The sequence below is a fragment of the Tachysurus vachellii genome, chromosome 5 (assembly GCF_030014155.1).
Source record: "Tachysurus vachellii isolate PV-2020 chromosome 5, HZAU_Pvac_v1, whole genome shotgun sequence".
In the NCBI taxonomy this organism is placed as follows: domain Eukaryota; kingdom Metazoa; phylum Chordata; class Actinopteri; order Siluriformes; family Bagridae; genus Tachysurus; species Tachysurus vachellii.
Window position 1 is genome coordinate 9,007,633 of NC_083464.1, and position 23,679 is coordinate 9,031,311.

At 36.2% G+C, this 23,679-nt stretch overlaps 1 protein-coding gene across 6 annotated transcripts in view; it reads right to left on the bottom strand.

Annotated features, from left to right (window-relative positions):
• Window positions 1–23,679, bottom strand: part of LOC132845572 (piezo-type mechanosensitive ion channel component 2) — a 126,362-nt gene that overhangs the window by 77,975 nt on the left and 24,708 nt on the right. For all 6 annotated transcript variants that reach the window (XM_060869644.1, XM_060869643.1, XM_060869641.1 and 3 more), the window contains one exon: window positions 16,548–16,673. In XM_060869644.1, coding sequence (XP_060725627.1) covers window positions 16,548–16,673 — 126 coding nt within the window. The remainder of the gene's footprint in view (window positions 1–16,547; window positions 16,674–23,679) is intronic.

Below are 23,679 nucleotides of genomic sequence, written 5' to 3' on the forward strand. Positions count from 1 at the left end.
TCTCTCTCTCTCTCTCTCTCACTCTCTCTCTCTCTCTGTCTCTCTCTCTCTCTCTCTCTCTCTCTCTGTCTCTCTCTCTCTCTCTCTCTCACTCACTCTCTCTCTCTCTCTCTCTCTCTCTGTCTCTCTCTCTCTCTCTCTCTCTCTCTCTCTCTCTCTCTCTCTCTCTCTCTCTCTCTCTCTCTCTCTCTCTCTCTCTCTCTCTCTCTCTCCGACTACATATAGTATATATGCCTAATTTAACAGTATATGGTGCAAAATATTTAATTTCTTTAACGTGTACTATAGATGAAAGGGGAATTTAAAATTTAATTAAAACGCAAAAGTTGAAACAGAACAGTGAAAAAATGATCAAATATAAAAATACAGCATATATATGTATATATATATATATATATATGTATATATATATATATGTATATATATATATATATATACATATATATGCTGTATTTTTATGCTAAATATTGAATTAAATATTGAACTAAATATTGAATTAAGTAAGATACATTTTTTAAATAAACCAAGCAGCAGCATTGCAGTCATTTGATAGGAACTGGCGACATAAACCAGAGAGCACTCACTTCTGAGTATTTCATCCGATCCAGGAGGTGCTGTACAGAAGGGCGTTTGAAACATATACACTGTATTTAGTGATTCACACCTCATTTACAACATTTCACTGATAGAAAACATGTGCTTCAAATTGCAACACATGCTCTGGGAGCTGAGAAGCTTCACGAGTCAGAGGCAAACTGTCATCTCAGAGGAGGCCATGCATATCAAACCAGTACATCTGGAGCCACCCCAGATTTCAGTCCTATTTCCCGATGGCTTCTGCTTCACGCTCAATCACAATCGTGATCAAGAACAAAAAAGCTCTAAAGAAAGCTGGCCACACATGACATACTGTACCTTCCTGTCATTATGGACAGTCTGTTGATTATACTGAAATTCTGAAAGTGTGAGTATCTAGAAACATCTTTAAACACACAATCCCAGGGATACTGAACACTCTGTGTGTGCTTAAGAACGCTTCATTTGAACTTTATGCCTTCCAAGAGCAATGAACAGACAATTTCTTGTGGCCCCTGGATATTTAAAAGAAAAATGTTTTTTTTTTATTCAACCTTTTTTAACCTAATTATCTACCACATCTGTAACACATTCGTGATGACCAAAGACAAGAATTTCTCTATGTTTTTGCTGCACTAAGAATAAAAAAGGCTGTTCAGTGAAAACTCGCTTATAATGCAGGACTAAAGGCTGTTGTTGGGAAATCAACAAGATGTTTATGTACAATGTGTATTTATATGCAGTTTCATGAATGCTTTAGTCAAAGTTTTGGACCGTGGTTACAATTTATCCCTGTAACCATGTTGCTCCAGGAAGTTGGATAAAAGTCCATTTGGAGAGATTTGTTAAGACTTTTTCTATATTTCTGAACTTGAATTGTAGTCTACTGTTGCCTTTTTTATTTATATTTGTTTTTTATTCATGTTTTTCAAGCCACTTATTCAAAAAATAAATAAATCAGCCCCTGTGTTTTCTCAGAATGGTGAAACATATTAAAATTTTTGTCTGCGGTATTCTGACGTACACCACAAAAGCAGAGATTAGGTTAAAAATGTGTGAGTGTGTTCATTTTAAATAACCGCTTTATCCTGGCCAGGGCTGCCGTAGAGCCGAAGCCAATCCTGGAAACACAGCACACAAGTCATGAACACACTCTGGACACCAGACCAAAAATCACAGAGCGCAATACAAAGCTCTGAAAAGAGAGTAACCTGAACTCAGGATGGAAACAGAGACCCTGGAGTTGTGAGGTGGCAACACTAATGCTGTAACACCAACCATGTCCCATCCAAGACAGCTCCAATAATCTATTATCTTGTTAATGTTAGTGTCCTTAAGTGCACTTGTTCTAATATTCTGTGTCTAATAGAAAAAAAATGCTTTTTTAATGTCTTTGTGTGTCACTGTTTCACAATTCATTTTATTTGAAGTAAGTAACTTTTCTTACTGTTGTTACTTTGTGTTATGCACTTTAAAAGCAACCTTGGGTTATAGAAACAACTTTAAAAGCAACCTTGGGTTATAGAAACAACTTTAAAAGCAACCTTGGGTTATAGAAACACGCTAAAATGGATATACAGTATAATGTCTACACCCTTGTCGTGAAATGATAGTGACTTAAAAATTAAGGTCAAGACAATAATAAAAACAAAAAAGAAATAAATGTAAATTTTAACACGGGTGTGTAGACTTTTTATATCTCTTGTACATACATTGAACATTCATTCATTTTCTACCGCTTATCCGAACTATTCTCTGGTCACGGGGAGCCTGTGCCTATCTCAGGCGTCATTGGGCATCAAGGCAGGATACACCCTGGACAGAGTGCCAACCCATTGCAGGGCACACACACACACTCTCATTCACTCACGCAATCACACACTACGGACAATTTTTCCAGAGATGCCAATCAACCATGCATGTCTTTGGACCGGGGGAGGAAACCGGAATACCCGGAGGAAACCCCCGAGGCTTGGGGAGAACATGCAAAATCCACACACACAAGGCGGAGGCGGGAATCGAACCCCCAACCCTGGAGGTGTGAGGCGAACATGCTAACCACTAAGCCACCGTGCCCCACAATACAGACATATCTGATTATATAAATAAGCAATTCCATCCATTAATTTCCTGTACTGCATTTCCTACACAGGGTCACAGGGAACCTGTAGTCATGGAACTCAGGGCACAAGACAGGGGCCTGATCTGGACACCAACGTATCAGAGACCATAATCACACACACTCACTCACCCGTTCACACACTACGAACAATTTAGAAATGCCAAATAAAAAGTACAGTATGATTTTTTGAAGTACCAAAAGAAAAAACTTATGAAGCTAAAAAATGCAAACTCTGCAGACATGGAAGAGGTAGACATACCTCTTCAAACATATAGCTTAAATAAATAATTCAAGGTATTACTCATGGTTCGAATGATAATCTAACCAAGCACACATGAGCCACAAACTTTAAGATTGTATCCTGTAACTAATGTTTCCAATTAAGATAAACAAAAAAATCTTTTTGTACAATTAAATTTCTTTTTTTAATGAATTAATGAAAATATTGTGTTATTAATGCACTTATTATCGGTCTCAATTGACATCTAGCTTTTTTCTAAGTATACCTGCAGCCCAGAATATTCCTTTTAACATGACATTAGACAGAAGTGCTGGAGTAAATATTGTTCTGCAGTCAAAATTATTTTGCAAATTGCATTGTCCAAATTAAGAACTAGACATAACCGAGACACACCTCTGTGCACGATGTAACTCAACCGTGAGATTGTAGTAGTATTAAATAACCTGTGTGAAAATGTTTCAAATATTTCACCTGAACATCCACATCCACATCAAGGATATTTCATATTAGATCAGTTCATCAGAAAAGTGCCAAAGAAGACAAACGTGTCAACAAAAGATGAAATGCTCTGCACAACAGACAATATTATTTATTCATGTTGCATTACACTGACAGGTGATAAAAGCTTTGCATACACATTCTCAACATGTCTGTGTGGTATTGAAACTCACAAGAATCTCCACCTGCACTACATGAGATTGCCAAAAGCAACAAATAATGCACTGGCATTGCCCTGAGCTGATGATAGAATGATGATATTATCCAATAAAACAGACACCTGTGACATATTTGCTTGCACCAAGCAACTGACATGAGGGTCTTAATGATATTAAAGCGTCTATTGTATATTGATCTTAACAACAATAAAAATATATGAAGTGCATATGTGTTCTCTGAGGTTCATTGAAGACTTACTTTTTTGCAAGGCTTGACACACCCAATATGTACACATGCACAGCACATGATCTTCTCTCTCTCTCTCTCTCTCTCTCTCTGCCTTTTTTTCGTTATATTTTTGTTTTTATAGAGTTACACAGTGCAGTGCCTCAGAGCAGCATTAAAACTGGGGGCAGAGCAGAAACCAGATCCATGGATTACCTTGATTTTGGACTTGTTTTCTCTTCATTAATGCAAAGTCTTAAGTCAAGATTTACTCAGTGACAGGCTAAAATACCAGCTCAACATCCAGCCAATGTTTTTATGTTGGTGCTGTGCACTTTCTGCTCAGTTAGCGTGGAACTTCAAAGTTTGGGTTTCTCCCGAAACTCAACTCCAATCTGGATCTGTGTGCTTAAGGCTCATGACTCCCCTCTTCCCCTATAAGCATCTTTCCTCTCCTTTCACCTAGTTTACACTAGTGTGTATAGTGTGCTTGTGTTCTGCTGATCCCTTAAAAAAATATCAGGCAGAAGTGTTCATCTGGGTCGATCGCACCCATGATGTTTAGTTTGACAATCTTGGCTTATACTCATGCTTTCTGTCTCCTGAGCTCATGTTGTATTCTGACAGCATTACAAAGCAGTGTAACATACTGTACGCAAACAAAAAACTAATGCTTAAAAAAAATTGTTAGCAGCTCCTGACATGAAGTTTATATCAACAGCAACAGATCAATATACTGAACTAGAAATATGAGACAAGAGAGTGGAGAAAAGTGTAACCCAGAGAAAAGGACAGACAGGCCTCTCTCTCTCTCTCTCTCTCTCTCTCTCTCTCTCTTTCTCTCTATCTCTATCTCTTGCTCTCTCCCTCTCTGTTCAAGTAGCCTCAGCCTCAAATCACAGATTCAACAGGTCTCCATTTAGTATCTTGCCTTTTTGGATCTATATGTGTGTGAGACCTATTTCATTTTCATTGTTTTAGTGTTTCAGTATTTCAGTGTTTCAGTATTTCAGCATTTGAGTGTTTCAGTGGTTCAGTATTTCAGTGTCTCTCAGTATTTCAGCATTTGAGTGTTTCAGTGGTTCAGTATTTCAGTGTCTCAGTATTTCAGTATTTCAGCATTTGAGTGTTTCAGTGGTTCAGTATTTCAGTGTCTCAGTATTTCAGTATTTCAGCATTTGAGTGTTTCAGTGGTTCAGTATTTCAGTGTCTCAGTATTTCAGTATTTCAGCATTTGAGTGTTTCAGTGGTTCAGTTTCATTGTTTCAGTATTTCAGTTTCATTGTTTTATTGTTTCAGTATCAAAATGTGAGAAATGTAATTGACTTAAGCAATGTTGCACACCACTTGTGTCTCAGTTACAGGTCACTGGTGGCTCAGCGGACAAGGCTCTGGGTTACATACTCTGGGTTATCGGAAGGTTGGAGGTTTGTATATGTACATTTGTATATGTATTTGTGGAAAATAAACGCTTCTTCTTCTACTCTTTACTCTACTATGTATTGTGGGAACTGTGCAACAGGATGTTTTGCTTTCATCAAGTAACCTACTATGTATAGCAATGTCTGTGGGTCAAAGTAATGGGTGTGAAGGTGCAGTTTGACTAATTACAATACAATGCATTTTTAAATATGGCATAGGAAAGTAAAACAGTAAACAATGAAAAATAATTCACTGTACTGTAAATGTTTAGGAGATGGTAATGGTGTCTATATCAAACAGTATTTATGTTAGCTTTGTAGAAGCCAACATTCTGTTTTCCTATTTCAGCTTAGACAAAAATTTATAAAATTTAATGCGGCCTAGGGCTTTCGAGCCACATGCACCAAATTCGGATATGTTGTAGACCCTGGTCTGAAGTTTGTTGCTGTTACTTTTCTAAGAGATCCGAGTACCGGTACTTCCAGTACCGGGTCTCAAAATGGCCTTTTTTCCCATAGACTCCCATTATAAACAGACTCCCATTATAAAGGTTTATAACTTGGCAAGCTTTCGAACTATCTACACCAAACTCGGCCAGCTCCTTTAGGGTGATACTCTGAACAAACTTTTAAATTGGTGTACCGACTGGCCTTCCGCTTGTGCCGCAGCCCCGCCCCCAAAATATGTAAAATCAAAAAACTTTTTACAACATGCACATGTGACATATCAAAACACTCAGAACAATGAGGGGAACTTCCTCACGTGTATTCTGATGACGTCACGTGACATCAGGTGATGTCACGTGATGTCACGTGAAAATAAAAAATTTTGCACAACATGGGCATGTGACATATCAAAACACTCAGCCCAATGAGGGGAACTTCCTCAGGAGAATTCGGATGACGTCACATGCTCGTCTCCACTTGCCTGCAAATGTTTTGGCACCCTATCTTTCTGTCCACTTGCCTCCAAAAGTAACACTGACCCTTATGTCCACTCGCCCCCAAAAAGCACCGGCCTTTGCGAATACTTGCCTCGTCAAAGCCAACATCAAAGTTTGTCGTGACAAACTTTACAAATCTAGTTGTATTTATTTTAGTGCATATGAAATAATACAATACTGTGTGCATACTCATAATACAATGAGTTTATAGTATTGTATTATTCTGCATCTCTTCTTACACAACATTAGTTCTTCAAAACAATTCTTACGTTTTTCTCAAACATCTTTGATGAGGGATAATATAAGCATATGATTATATACAAATGCCATGTATGATTAAGGGTTGTGGCAAACTGTGATTCTTTTATTTTTCCTATCTATTCTGTTCTTGAAAAACCTTTGGCCAACTAACCATGCATGCATTTCTGATCCTTCACAGATATAACTAATTAATAACTTTTATTTATAGTAAAGTTAACTTCTTGGGTTCTTTCATTCATATTCATTTGTGTGTGTGTGTGTGTGTGTGTGTGGAGGAGAGCAGCTGCAGGATCAGTTCAAGGCCTGGGTGTTGAATTTAAAGACAATAAAGTTCAGGAAAGCGTAGAACACAGGATAGGGTACGAGTCCTGTTCAATTCAGTGTGCTGATTTAATAACAATGCTTTATGCAAAAAAGATCAAAATGTTGATGCCAAATTAGCCTCAAGGGCAAAAGAAAAGGCTTTATGCTGTCTGTTCTTTTGGAGTTTATTTTGTTGCATGAGATTGAGTTAAAAGTGAAAAAAAATGCACTGACACTTATAGCTACATTGTGAAAGAAATAAACTGGGCAGTCCAAGCCTTTCCCTGAAATTGTACGCTTTTGTTGCTCAAATACCACGCAGTACAGAAATTATTTTTATAAAGGCACCTGCGGCGTAGTTGCACTAAAACCAATCCCTTTCAGAAGGCGAGTGGTTTCTTATTGTTGAAACGCAGCCACTGCCAAGGCACAGTGCATGCCAAAGCTCAGCAAAGAGCTTAAGAAAAAAGAAAAAATAAGTGTTACCGAAACCAGACTTTTCACAGGACTAGAGAGAGAAAAATATGATACTAAACAAGCAGAGACGAGAAAACAAAATGCTTAAATATCACAATTCATCCTTATACGCAGGTAAGATAAAACCGCTAATTTTAAAAGATTTAAAGTTTAAAAAGGCTTTTCAGTCAACATGCCATATAAATTTTATAGGAGTATATGTATTTTACTTGTATATATACAGTATATAAGGTACATAAGGTACATAATATATACATATATACATAAGGTTACTGTCACTTACACATCTGCACAAACTACTGGAGTCTGTGAATGAAATTCTATCCAAGACCACTCCACCCTTTGCGACATGCACAAATACTGTACTACATCATTACACCAGCCTTGTGTGGGTAATGATTTAAATCTGGCCTTTGTTAGTAGGATCCATTAAAAAAAAAGGGAGGAGGGGGTTAGTGTGTAGTCGTATTTTTAGAGCGTGTAGTTTGGGCATGCCAGGGACGAGGATTCTTATTTATTCTTCCATATACTGTATATGACAGACTAGAACACGTTGGGATATTGTTGTTATTATTTCTGGCTGCTTTTCAACTTGGGGACAGTTGAAAAGTCAGGGTTTTGGCATCTGGACAAAGCTACTGTAGCTTACACATGTGCCCGAGTCGAACAATGGGTTATTAATTCACACCAAGAGGTCAAGACAGGAGGTCACAGTAAGGTGGGAGTCTCATTAGTGGGCTTAAAAATGCTTTTATATTCCACAGTAAGCGTTTCAGAGCTGTTGTGTAAAACTGTGCTTGCCAGCCACAAGAATTTTTACCATCTGAGAACTTAAAACCATAGGAACCATTTTACGTTGTTATGCATGGCTCTTATATATGGAGTCTAACTGATAAGCAAACCATATAATTACACGCAGAGCCTTTATGTTGAAATATATAGTTATACAAAATTAACTGTAAACGCTATACCGGAAAGTTAAAAACATCCTAATACATTCCCATATAGAGATCATGGCTATGTGACAGCAAACTAAAATAGCCATGATGAACAATATCTAATAATCATCCACTTTGTATGAATTTAAAGTTAACCCTATGCCTCTTTTCATACCTACAGTATGCTTATTTTTAGTACATAAGAAATGATATGGTTAACAACTATTAAGGACATACACAAAGCAGTCTTCTTATGTACAGACTCAATAACAAAATATATTATTGGATCAAAGTTGTGGGCCTGCTGTTTTGTCCTGGTTAGAAATTAGCCCTTCGCTGAGATTTAGTATTTTTATTTATTCACTAATCGAGAAATTAAAGAGAAAGAAAGTTGGCAGTGTTATAACATAGTTTCTAAACAGGACAAAACAACCAACACACAAAACACATTTTCATAGCTAGTGTTAAGTGTTAAGCCAAGAAAGGATTTGCATACATAATTTCTTTCAAGGTGCAATTTAAAGTAAGTCAACATGCCATCTATCCATAAATTTGCTGTAGTGTTTATCCTACACAGGGTTATAGGAAACCTGAGGCTTATCCCTGGAGACTTGAAGCACAATGCAGAGAAATGATGGTCGGTGTGCCAACCAACTGCAGGGCACAATTGCACACATACTCACACACCCATTCACAAACTATGGCCAATTTAAAGATGGCAATCGGCCCACAATGCATGTGTCTGGACTAGTAAAGGAAACCAGAGTACAAGTAGGAAACCGTAAAGCACAGCGAGAACATGGGATTCAAACCCCCAACCCTAGAGGTGTGGGGCAAACATACTAACACAAATTTATTTTAAAAATTATTAAGAAATACGTATTTAAGAAATGATCTCACTTTCAAGGCTTTCATTATTTTAGACATCTATAAAAGTGCACTTGGCTTATAACAGCTGTATTATGTACTGTAAAGTAATAGTACTGAGACAGATGCATCTCCTGTTCTTTAAGCAAACGATTTACTATATACATACACTGGTGCTTCTTGCATATATTTGTCACGTTTAAACAACTGTGCTGCCAAAATTAGTTTTGTAGTTTATGTGGCTGGTAGGAGTGAAGCACTTCTAAGAACACTAAGGATTGTTCCAATGAGATGTCTTTCTTCATTTATTTTTACTGTACTGTAAGTACACATAAATACAAGCAAGTGCTCTTCCAACTACAGCTGGCACAATCTTTATACAATCTCTCACTTTGGCAAGGCAATCACAGCTCCACAGATCCCAGTCCAAACTTGAGCTCAGGTAACTCTTTGTGTCTGCACTGCGTTTCAATTCAAAAATTCAAAATTGCCCCTGGGTGGAAATAAGTGTGCAAATGCGCTACACTGCAATAGACTGGTGTCCCAACCAGCTGGCTTCATGCCCAGTGTTTTTGGGATTGGCTCTTAATCCACAGACGCATAGACCAGCGTAAAGCAGTTACTACAAATGAATAAATGAATGAATAACTTTATATAGTACTTTTAATAATAAACATTGTCTCAAAGCAGAATGAATCATGGCTTTAGATCCCAATGCTGACATTGGCAAAAGGAACTCTAGAAGAAGAACCTTGAGAGGAACAAGACTTCTTCTTAGTGACAACAGACTGGAACACATTCAACTTTGATATATATGTTCTGTATTCCCCAATTTTTAGAAAAAACATCATCCTATTCACAAAGAACCAATTTCATTCCAACCAAATAGGAAGTCTTAGCCAAGTCTTATAGTAGTTTGAAGACCAAGATCAAATTATTAAAAGGAATAAAGATCCACTTCAGGCATGACTGAACTGAAATCTGGCACCAGCACTTTGTGGATAAAAGCTTAATACTTAGCGACTGATTACATAACATTTCTAGGAATTTCTAAGCATGAATTTACAAAGTTAAACATGTTAGCAATCAGTTAACGTTTCCCTTGTTATTTGCTATAAATATAATCACATGCACAGAATTTGGGCACCTCCTAAAACACCTCTTAATCAACAAACATTTGTATGAATGTTGATGCTAAACAATGTTTAGCAACTGAAATTTCATTTGATTCATGACTCCATCTTCACTTTTATTGTACAAATGCAATATTAAACCTTTGTAAGACTGAAGAGAAGACTTGAGAGTGTGGGAATGTTTCATGCAGGAACTCACTTCTTGCCACAACACACCCTTTGAGCACAGGGACTCGTTTTTCAAATTCGTTCATCTCTAAACTTCCCCCAGCTCTCCTCTATAGAAAGAGTGCTTGTTTTCTTTCACTTCTGTGCAGCCCGGCTCAAAGGGATGCACTACTGAAGCACACAACCTCTTTTTTCTTGACAACTAGCTGAAATTTATTCACTGCCAACAGCGATTGGGTGGGAGATGTCATTTTTGGCACAGGTTTGGCATTTAGCATTGTACAGAGATTTAAAGAGATGTTAAAAGTGGTCAGGATACGGGAGACGAAGCTGGTGAGAAGTAGAGCAGGATTCACATAAATGTGTTGATTTATTGCCTATGCAGTGCAATTACAGTATCAGTTTGTTTGTATGATGCAGAAGCTTTCTAAAAGGTGGGAGGCATGAAGAACAATTCAGAAGGAAGGTACATGCACATTATGAATCAAATAGGTTGAACTTCTGCAGGAATTAGTTTATAGATTGCCAGAGAATGACTTTATTGCACTGTAATTAGAAACTCATGCACACTATTGAGTCCACATTGTACTGAATTAATTAAAGGAGCCCAACAGCATCAAACTGAGTACTTCAAAAAAAATACCGTAGCAGCATATGAAAAACTTTCAGTTCAGCAACAAACTTTTGAAACATGAACCATACAGAAACCAATAACATGCATCTTTCAAACTGATTTAGAATAAAGGGAATAATATTCATAGACTTTCCTATCTAGAAATCTTGTGAAATGGCAACATGGCTTGTTTAAATAAGTCAACATGGAAATTAGTTTATTTAAGACTACTGGACAGAGAAGTAATGTGTTAATACACTGCTACAAATGAAATTCATATATGAGATGCACAATGGCTTAGTGGTTATTATGGTATCATGTGGTAGCTTTGTGAACAGAAGGATGTGAGTTTGAATATCAGGTCCACTAAGCTGCCACTGCTGGGCCCTTGCACAAGGCCCTTAACCCTTAATTGGTCAGTTGTAAGGTAAGATTATATGTGTAATATTTCTTAAATGGTTTGACTATTCTCCCCGTATTTTACAGTTTTCCTCTGAATTCTAAAAACATGATTGGCACATATAAATAGTGTAAGTGTGTACAGGGAGTCCCCTGAGTTTAGCCGAGTCCCCTGAAGAGAACTCGAGTCTCCTGGAGAGCTCTGGGCTTCCAGTGGCCCTGAACAGTACAGAAATTGGATGGATGAATGGACAGCCATGCGATAAAAAGCAACTTCTGTTAATATTAATCTACTTGGTTTTGAAACATCCAAATATTCAGCTACAATGGACCAGCTACAAAGGATCTGTTACTCTAGATAACTCTATCCATGTGTATGTCTAATAAGGTTTGTGCAAACACACGCTGTTTATACAGTAGATATTGTGCTTCCTCTCTAAGGCTTATAGATGAAGACAGAACAGGTGCCGAGCTTCTCTACTGCACTGTCCTGGGATGAGCGTGTATGTATACATTATATTATGTATACACTCTGTGTGAATGGTACCGGCACCAGCATCACTTTGAACAAACTAGTTAAAATGGGAGTCATAAAGAGTTTAACTGTGGTCTGTTTGGGGAGCAGTGACTTATCCCATTACGTGGCACTGCTTTACCAAGAAAATAATAAATAGTCAAGGAATGTTGATCAGTTGGAGATTATAAGATTTGTTTGACTCAGAATGTGTTTCTTGTGTATATCTGACTTGTGTAAAATGTGCTTGCAGGCTGTCTTATTGAACTCAGATTAAATTGCACTCAAAAGTGGAATAAAACCAGAATGCACATGTATTAAATTAAATGACACAAGATGAGTAAACGCACCAACAATAGCTTAGTCATATTTGTTGCTCCTGAATGGTCTGTTATATTCAGCTTTTCACAATGTTTAGCTATTCTGGAGTTTATTCAGTTTTGAGTGAGTGTTTTGATGTTTTTTTGTATGATTCTGAACCACACTAGTTAAGACCAGAGGAGAAATATACAGGTTTACGTAAAGTATTCTGAGGTGACAATTATGCAACCACAAAATATATTTTTAAAAAGTTTTTCTATATTTGAATCTGTTTACAAATCACATGCATATATATATATATATATATATATATATATATATATATATATATATATATATATATATATATATAGAGAGAGAGGAGGTTTTCTCTTCAGTTACTAAATAAAGCTACACCATGAAAAACCGGGTGAAATAGCAGAAGAACTATGAATAGAATAATGGCATCAGACAGCAATAAATAAGGAATGCTACCCTTCAGGTGTGTTGCACTGATGTAAAACTCGGAGAGAAAAAGAAGAAGACCACTTGAGTCAGGGAAAGGAAATATGTTATACAATATACAGTATCTCACATGAAAAGGTATAATAAAATATTTACAAAAATGTGAGGGGTGTATTCACCTCTGTGAAATACTGTATGTCCTTTAATTATTTGATTTGATTGGGGTGTGCAAAGCATTTGAGGAAAAGAAATGCTACAATACAATGTGTCCTGTGTGTGTGTGAATGTGTGTGTGTGTGTATCTAAGCGTGCATGTACATGCAAGCTCTAATCCCATTCCACATTTTTACTATGTTCTATTTGTTATTACTACACATATCTGAATTTGCAGGGTTCACCAGTAGTCATGATGCACAACTGCCAATCATAACATAAATCATTAAACGTATTATTTAAACAAATTTTTCAGTCTCACAACCTGTAACTTTATATAATGTCCACCAAGCGCAGAATGTGAATCATTTAAGAGTCAGTACATTCATGCTGCACGACGGAGCGGCCATATCTGGTTCACGGTCAAATGTTGCTGTTTAGTAAAGTCGGGGTCAGTGGTTTAGGTCAGAACGTTTTTAATAATATTTTAGTTCTCCTCAATTTTTGGCAGTTTCAGAGGAGAAGCTCAGATCTATGTGGATGGCCTAGACGAGGTTCTGTGAACAAGAGGAGAAAAAAACAGACCTCCAACTAATGTTGCAGTGGTTTTTTTTTTTTGGAGGAAACTGTAAACAGGTGAGCTGTCATTGTTTTAAACATTTGCTAACATTTAGCTTCAGTTGTCTTTGATGGCTTAAACATTAACCATTACTGTATATTTTATAAAAGCAAGTAAAAAATAATCAAACTGTTACTGCTGTACATTCTCTGGACAAGTCACTCTATAACAATCAGGAAATTAAAAAATGTCATTCATTAGGTTTAATCTAGTTCATATTAAATGGAGAATATTGTTTTACATTACCATATTTGTGCTCCTCTTTAGTATGAAACAAAAATACACTTATAGGAAACCTATTTAAATCAAGCCTTCAATAATTCCGAAATGTGTATTAATTATTCATAGCATTCTTCTTTGCATTGTGATATATTGCTTAAAGTCATAAAAAAAAAAAAAAAATCATAAAAAAAAAAAAAAAACTTCCTGCCATTGCTTGAACTTTGAAAACCCAGCTCCAGTAGCCAGGTGTGCAGGAAGTGACAAATTCTGGACAGGAATTTATGCCTGACAATTCTGCTTTATATTATTTACATATATCTGCATTATAAGTATACAGAAATAGAGCTTACAGCTATTATCAATAAATAGAGATATTAGTTGTTCTGCATATTCTATAATGTTCTCAGATTACTCTGGTAATATATCTTCACTCCATAGGCCAACTTCGCAGTGTGTTGTGTACCACACAAGGCGACACAGCACATATTCCCGACGTGACTACGTGTTCCAGCAATGCTGTTCATCTGCATCTAACTGCCAGGGAACCTGACCTCTAACCTCTGCAAGACAGCTTTATTTGTGTGTGTGATTTGTGAGCATGTGTGAATGTGTGTGTCCTCATCACTCTCTGCGATCACCTGCAACTACACTGACCTACCAAGGAGTATCTGGGCATCTACACTATATATATATATATGTATATATATATATATATATATATATATATATATATATATATATATATATATATATATATATATATATATACATATATATACACTAAACAACTTTCCTGATATATTATGCTGTATTATGATAGCCAGCAGCCGTAATTGCAATTTTATGTGACATACCCGTGTATAGGTGGTCTAAGCTGTGACTGCACGGTCTGATAACATTCATAAACCTGTGACACGTGTACAGATTTTAACGTTTTATGTTTAAATCTCTGGAGCTCTATTAAAACATATAAAGTGCTTCATATACCGACTGTGGTCTTCAACACGCTTTTACCACAAACTTGGCGTCAGTTAGGTCCGTGTCTGAACAGCCCGAAAAGTCATTAGAACCATTTCCTCACCATGACTAGCTTAACAGTCTGAATTAAATCATTACATTTTCTGGTACATTAGAAATGGTGAACACAAGCACATGTACTACCACTCTTCATGTTGAACCATTTTTTTAAGATCTAGTGAAAAATTTAAACAAGCACGCTAACACTTTATCTAAGCTTTCTTATCTTCATTATATTTTATACAAATTTTGTGTTGTTTTTTGGTGGGCTACTTATTTCATTCAAAAAAAAATTGTTTGTGTAGAATTTTTAACTATGGACTATTAACTATTTTTAGCTACGTCTCAAAGTAGCTTAAAAAAAATCTAAAAATTCAGAATAAAAATAATACATTTAAAGTGTTTTATTTATATTTATCCCTAATAAGCAAGGATAAACTCCCTGAGACGATGTGAGGAAGAAACCTTAAGAGGAACCAGACTCAAAAGTGAACCTCATCTGAGTGACACCGTAGAGTGTGATAAAATAATGTACTTTTCTACAACTGTATATAGTCAAGTGCAGTTGTGAAACCAGTAGCTTTTGAGCAATACAGTATATAAGTATGAGAATGAGCATAATTTCTGAATTCATTATAGATTTAACATAATGTCCTTCCACTTCCTGCCAAAACCATCAAATGTTCAATTATGGAGGCCTAAGCACAAGACCCAACCACAGCAAGAACAGATCAAAGCCACCACCATGGTCTCCAATTGGTGCTATCCACATGTAAGAAAATGATTATTATTGCTATTCTCATGAATAAGCTGGATGTCAAAATGCCTGAATCCCACCAGTGCTTTTTTCGATCTCAGATCTGCTGTAGTGATAAAGCCTGTCCTGTGCTTATCCCAGGAGTCACAATGTACTCATACTGAACATCATCTCAACACTTTAGTAATACTCGCATGTACTTTTCCAACACTGTCACCAAGAAGTTTTCCTCCACTGCCAGTTTTTCCTTAAAACTGTTGCCGCTGACCTGCTCATTAAGGATTAAAATCCACATCTGGATTTCTGTAAAGCTGCTTTGTGACAATGTCTATTCTCAAAGGTGCTATAAAAATAAAACTGAATTTCAATAAATAAAAAAAAAACCTTTAACAGAAGCATACCATAGCAAAGCAATATCCATAGAGCAAATTTATGAGACATGTCACTGAACAAACTTTTACGTCAAGAAGTAAAATAAACATTCTGTGATTTATGGAAATCTCTGATGAAAACACACTGTTCAGGCGAGAATTCTAGCACAATAATGACGTTTTGGCAAGAATAATTACCATGAATGTGGCCAAATGGAATCTTATGATTCCAATTATAAGATACCATAACTAAATATAAGATTATAATCCTATTTATAGGCATTTCCATACAAATAAAACATTCTTCTTCTGTTGGCGGATCATTTTTCTCTTTTATATTAAGCATAAAAACTGCCTGAACAATCTTATGTTTAATTTATAAAAGCCTCACAGTAAGAAATATTAGATATTTACACATATTCAAGATCGTTTCACTTGCTAAGATTTAGTTTTTTTGTAGTGTAGACATTCTGCCTCTGAAAATACTTCTGTTGGATACGAACGCTTTTCTGTTCATTATGTGCTGATTCGACCATATTGTGCACAGATGTTGTGACTTATAGCCGCACAGAGATTGTGTATACTGCTACGTGCTATTTATGAGCGGTGAAGCTTGGATAAATGCCAAGTCAGTCTTGAGATTTCTGATAAAGCCCCCTCGTGTCAGAGTAAACAAGATCCAGGTGAGAGTTTCTAATGTTTGTTCTCCTGTACCAGTGATCAGAGTCAGAGCTTATATTTAAATGCATTTATTCCACCGCAGAATCTTCAGTCTGGTACTTACAGTTGAAGTTGGGCTCGATGTTTTCTCCTGCTAGCAGGCTGTTTATGGTGATCTGATAAATGATGTGCAGCAGTAAGAAGCTCAAACTGGTGAAGCAGAGGGATTTCAGCAGGCGTCCTGTGTGGCCTGGAGAAAAGATACAGGTGTGTTCAGGAAAACGTGCAACACTGACGAACATTGAGTCTTTAAATGATCATTGATCAGTGTGTGAGTGATTTAAATATACATTTTCTCATATCAATTCCTAAAGAATATCCATGCAATGCTAATGAATAAATTATTATTCAATTATTAAATTATTAGATATAAAGACTTGAAAAGGTAAGGGCCTGGAGTGCAGCTATCCCTTATATGGAGAGGAAATCCAGAAATCTAGATATCTGGATAAAAGTACACATGCGATCCTGTGTGTCTTCACGTTGTGTGAAGTAGCTGCCATAATCCACCATTGTTAGCAGTATTACGCCCTACTATACATCTCTCTCTCTTGCTCTCTGCCTCTCTCTCTCTCTCTCTCTCTCTCTCTCCCCCTCTCTCTCTCTCTCTCTCGGTAGTAACATACCACTGATGTTTTTGGCAGCCTGTAGACTGTTCGTCATGCAAAGACCGCTGAGCGCAGTGTGAGTTCAGAGCTGTGCCATTTTCAGAAAACTTCAACTGAAACGGCATGCGCAGGAGAAAAAGAGTTGGACTTAATTTGTCCTCTGGTACATAAACACTTTCATGACGTGATGGGACACATGGATGGAAACAGCAGGGGGTGGATGTTGATGGTTGTTTATCATGGACAGTTTAAAAGTCAGTAATCATGATACAGTAAACGCCACAAACCGCAGACCTTTAGAGAAAGCCTTAAAAATGAGTAACAACAAACTAATGTATTAGTAATAATGTATTCTAATGTAGGAAATTAGATGATAACAATTGAAATTAGATGATAACAATTAAGCTAGGTTTAAAAATAGGTTTTAAAAATAGGAGCTAGGTTTAAAAATAATCAAACTGATCTATTTCAAATGTAAATTCATGAGATATTACTTTGGTAATTGAAAGGGATTTTTTTTTTTAAACATAGATACATATATAGTATCCTTTGGCGATGGTCTTGTGTGGCAATTGAGTGGCTTAATTACATTACAGGGTGAAAAAGCATCCAGTTTAAAGCTTATGAATCAGATAAGCATTTTCAGTAAGAATAAATTTAATGATAGATTTTCTCACTGGTTTATTTCCATAAAACTTTACAGTATATACGCAACACTTTTGTGCTGTAAATTTCAAAATAAAATATCTAGGTATCTATACATATAAATACATACTACATTGTATTATAACCGCATATCTGCAAAGTCATAGATTGTTGCTTGAAACACAGTGAAATACTTGTTCAAGGGCCTTGATTAAGGTTCCAACAGTGGCAGCTTGGAAGTGCTGGGGCTTGAACCGTGATCCTCAAAGCAACTATACTTTATAGAGTAAATAGAAAATCCAATTTAATTTTAACCAATGTGACAGGAGAATTTAGATCTAATACCTCTGACTGTCGGATTATAATTTACTAAATAATCTATAATCTACAATGTACAGTCGAGGCAGTTTGTAAAGTGACAGCTAGAGTTTAACATTTATGTAGTTTGTATGATCAAAGATATCATCATGATAGCTAACATTTGTGAGACTGGGAATAAAGATGTTCTAAGTTCTAAAGTTTCCGAAGTTCCGGTTTATCAGTGTTATTTGATTCACTGAACAAACTTGTATTGTGATTTTCAGAGTTTAAGAGTTTATAGTTTTCCATTTTCAATTCAATTCAATTCAATTCAATTCAATTCAATTCAATTCAATTCAATTCAATTCAATTCAAGTTTATTTGTATAGCGCTTTTTACAATGGACATTGTCACAAAGCAGCTTTACAGAACATAAACATAGAACAAAAGATAAACATAAGGAGTAGTATAAAGAATTAATATAATAAAAATTCAAGATATATATAGTTCACAGTGTGTATTTTTAGCTGTACTTGAACTTTTCCCAGAGGTTTTATTTAAATGAGTAAAGTTTTGGGTACTTTTACCTTACCCGAATAAAAATAATGGATTCAAAACAAGGCTAAGATAAAATGCTGCCTTAACTGATAATCCTAGCACTTTCACCCTTCTTTCTAAAACACACAGCTCTCCAATAATGACGTGTGCTAGTGATGACTGGCCACTTGAAATGAAAAAGTGGCTACTGCATAAAGCGTGAGTGAAAGTACAGCTTTGCATTCGAGTGTGTCTGGATGAAAGAGACAGCCAGACCACAGACACAGTGCAGGCCTGCACTCTTCTAAACACACGCTAAAGCTACACTTCCATTCCTCTCCCACAGGTAATACCCCAAGGGTCAACAAGCTGTCACATGCAGCCTATCCACAATCACTTTTAAGAGTAGGGGCTCATAAATAATCTCATAACTAAACCCTCCGCAGTAGCAGAGTACAGAGTACAGAGTCCTTCAGACAAGTGCTACTAAGCAGACCACACTCAGATAGTAAAATAACCTGACGTCTCAATAACATCTTCAACTTCTCTTCCCCTTTGTTTATGGGAAAAGCTAACTTCTGATTTAAGTAGCTTAACGACTAATGACTAAAGCTACGTTCACACATCCAGCAATTTTAATCGTTTTGTAGTATGAAGTTGCCATTAATGCGTTCTACCTCTGGTTGCCATAGTAATAACCTTTATCAGAGAGTTGCATGTCTAGCATTTAAATTTAGGCAAAAAAACTGGCTTTTCTATAGCTGGCTTTTCTTTCTGAAAAGAAACATTCTTGAAGGTGATTTGACATTTGTATATAAAATTCAGCAGTGTATATACTGTAGGAGATGAAAAAGAAGCGTGTGTGTGCTTTGCCACGTATCACGTGCACTGCATGTATCAGTTGCTGCACTATGCTTTTATGTATTTGCATAAAGTTAAACTAGTTTCAGATTTGTTGCATTTCTGGAAAGGCCCACATCTAGTCGTCAACGGTCTCTATCCTTCGGGTCACCAGAAGTCGGCAGCTCTCATCGAAAATGAATGATCTCAGGTCTATTTGTCCCTGTAAGTCGATGTATGCCTGAACACAGTTTTTAGTTACTGTAAATGTTGTTCTTATAAGCCACATTGTTTTTTCAGTGTTGCACCAAAACAAATATTGTATCTCTGGTACTACAACAAGAGAAATATTATCCTAAGTGGATTATTGCCATGATTATTTGCCATGATACTATAATTCTCATAAAAGCTGTACATTGTTTTCCCTAATTCATATAAATAGATATTATGCATTTTGTAATAAATCCAATCAGCCTTGTACTTCAGCGCCTACCTGTAATCACTGTGGAAACCTTAAAACAATGTTGAACACATTACCAAGATCAGTCTGCCAAGGTGTCATTCTTTTTACAGTGCTTTACTGTTCTGTAAACGGTTTACAGGACCCAGTCAAGCCACACTATTTTTATTGTTCGTTTTTATGGTTTGCTTTGGCTTTGAGTCTGATTAAAATGTGTTTTTATTCATAACGGCAAATGAAAGGGGATCAAATCAATTGTTCCCAAGCCATGCAATGACTTAGCCTTAAACTTGTCTTGCCTTAGCCAAATTGTGACTGACAAAAGTACACTCATTCATCTTCATTAAATGCCTGGTCCTGGGCTGGGTCACGCCCAGATGTGGAATACAGTATATCCCGGGAACAGTGGGCATGAGGCAGGAATATACACTGGATATGACACATAGCATCATCATTCACACACATATTCTCACTCTCGGTCTCAGACAGGGGGAAATGTTTGTAACCAATTCACTTACTGGCATGTTTTTGGACACAGGAAGAAAAAACAATGAAAACCTTCAAGTGATCCGTGGTGTACATGCAAAATGCCATACAGACAGACCTGAGCTCAGAATTGAACCGATGACTCTGGAGCTATGAGCAAGCAATGATGCCCACTGCATCACCAAGATATTAGCACTACAGAATGGGTTACATCAGTGCTCTAACCACTAGAGAATGGTTAATATGGATTTTATCCCATTTCTTATGTAAATTACAAAATACAGTATATTATAGACACCATTTTTTACTCAGAGGTTTTTTAAATATAAAATAAAGGCCTGGTTTAGAAGTTAACACATATCTATTTGCCTCAAAGATATTTGTTACAGTCAAGAAAACATTTCTGGTGTCAGATAAAAAAGCAAAAATGCTTGTGAATACACAGACCATTTATTGCTAACAGAGATGTTCATCCCTTTAGTGTCAAGGAAAATACAGGCAGGTGTGTGTTGGTTGTACTCTAAAGGAAGGTGATATTTGTGTAGTGGGTAAGGGAGGATATGGAAATGTACCAGGTGCACATGAGGCATTTTTACATGAGGCATCAATCGAGCTAAAATAAAAGATAATAAAATCTGGTCAATTTTATAGCTGCTTGTGTGCCCATGTGTTGATGATGGCATGTAGAACCAAGCAGAGCTTTAAGAGATACAACAGTAAAAAGCCCTTAAAAAAAGCAATAGGGATAAACTTCTGGGCGGTTGGAGGCTGATCCTGGCACAGCAAGCTCAAATATGGACCAGATGTGTTTGTGATGTCGGCACGCAAGAACAAAGAAGGTTGTGTTAGTGCATGCCTATCGGCTCGCCATTTGGGCAACAGGCTCTGATTTCATTTCCCCCTGATGGGCTACTTCATCCATTCTGTGATGATTGAATAGGTTTCTGTGTTGGGCTCCAATCCTACCCCAGTTAGACTTTCTAAATGTGTCCGTGTGGATCTTAAGAAAGGTAATAAAGTTCGATTAAACCAATAGAATATGTGTTCTATGAAGTTCCCTGTGCATGCCAAAGCGGTAATACTGTCATCCTAAATAGTGAAATTTCATCAGTCTAATTGTATTTACACATCGTTCCCTGATGACTTTGTCTTGCCAAAATTAGGAGTGAGCCATTGTAGGTCATTTCGAAAGCCCCCCTGCTGAGAGGCTTGGCACATGTGAATCAGAGATGCATGTTTTCTAACTTGGCTCCTGTTTGCGAACATAATTTGGGATGTTCCTGGACATTAAAAAAAAAACTCTTACAAAGATACATTACTGAAGTCTCTAGAAAGTCCAGTGTCATGTGGTAATCCTATCAGGGCCTCTATAAGCTTTTACCATTATTGGCATACTTGGCATCATTAATTTGAAACTCAGTACTGTCCATGTAACACAATAATGAGCCAAACAAAATCCGATGAACTGTAAAATGTTGCTCCACTGGGAGAAGCTTTCATGGAGTGAATTAAATAATTGATTTAAATCAATTCATTGTTGGACAGCATCCATTTTTTCCTGGGGCCCAAGTAAAGAAGTCCAGCAACCAATCTGAAGATTAATTTTATCCAAAGTGACTTACAAATAAAGTAAAATACAATCTAAAGCCAAAAGTAAAGAATTTTTCTTAACAGCCTGGTTCGGGTTCTGTGGCAATCCTAAAATTTCATCTCAAATGAGATCATCCACGCTTAGTAAAAAAATTATATCTATTACACTATAAGAAAATTATATCTATAAATCTATAATAAAAAGCTTTTTGAGTTTGAACTCTCTTCACTCTCTAAAAAATGTGGAGAAAGCTATTTATCCTCCTATAAACGCAGTGCAATCTTTTTCACTATACAATATCTTAAATGAATGATTAGGCAGAAGTTGGATGGAATGCTGCACACAATCGAAAATGAATTATTATTATAGATTATTATTATTAAGTTCACTTTTTGCATGGCTTTCTGCACTTTGGTGTAAATACTACTGTAGATGTCAGTTAAATGTCAGTAGTTCTGACATTCCAGAGATTATTAGACCAGAGATTATTAGATTATTATTATAGATTATTAGCAGAAAAGAACAGAAAAGAAATCAAATCTGATTTCCACAAAATCAGACTCCATAACGTGAAAATTGCCTTGCGTATTGAGAGCTGTCAAAGTCCACAAGACATCACAAACAGAAAACATTGCACCCTAAAGTGTGTAGTATTTAATCTAATGATTTTTTACATTTTTATATATTAAATAATAAATAAAATATTAAATAAAACATATTAAATAAAAACATTTTAGTCAAGGATATGTCACTGATTTTTCATATTTACATTTATACAACATAATTTTTTCCCAAAGAAAGAAAGGAACCTTTCGGTATTTACCATGTAAAATGTAATAGAATGTCTTTGCTATTTCCTGGAGCAGAGAGGCAGCGTGAGTTTGACTCATTAAGTGAAGTAAACTAATGCAGGAAAATTTCTTTTTAAAACACACAATGTATTATGCTGTCAAATCTTTAAGATCCATCAACTTCCCTTTTCAGCTTATTTCAGCTGTTTTTTATTTTAGAACATCACAAACCTTCTCTGTATCTTGTAAATATATATTTAGATACAGATGCAGAGAGAGAGAGTATATTCACATATTCAAACTAACTACAACAAACTAGGATACTCAGGAGATGCACTCTTGATTATACCATAAAATAAAATCCCACAGTTCCTCTTTATTATAAATTAGAAATAATCTGATGCTAAATATTAAGTTTAGTTTAACTTTTAATTTTTTCATTTCGCCCGTCAACCACAGAACCTGTTCGTATCCAAATCTGAATCATTTTTAAATCACCGTGTCTGATCTGGACTTAACACCGCAACGCAGGAAGCCAGTAAAAAGACATGAGCCGACTCAAACAACCCTTGATTACATTTTATGACGTGACTCACAGCTGAGATATGTGCTTTTCTTGAATTGTGTGAAAACGAGTAGGAGAGAAGAAGAAGGAGGGTGAGGCCGAGCAGGAGGATAACACTGAGTCACAGAATCAGTAACAAAAAAAGCCAGTGCTTTCCTGAGTGCATAATTAAATATCTCTAAAGAATATCTTGCCATGCTTTAGGCAAATCAGCAGATAATTAAAAATTCTTCTTGAATCTCTTTATTGCTTAATCTTCAACATTTAAACTAGTGAAACTAAATATGAAAGAAAATAAAGAGCATCCATCACATAAACAGTATTTCGTGAGGTTAACTTAGAACTAAAAGAATAAGTTGGACTGAAATCAATA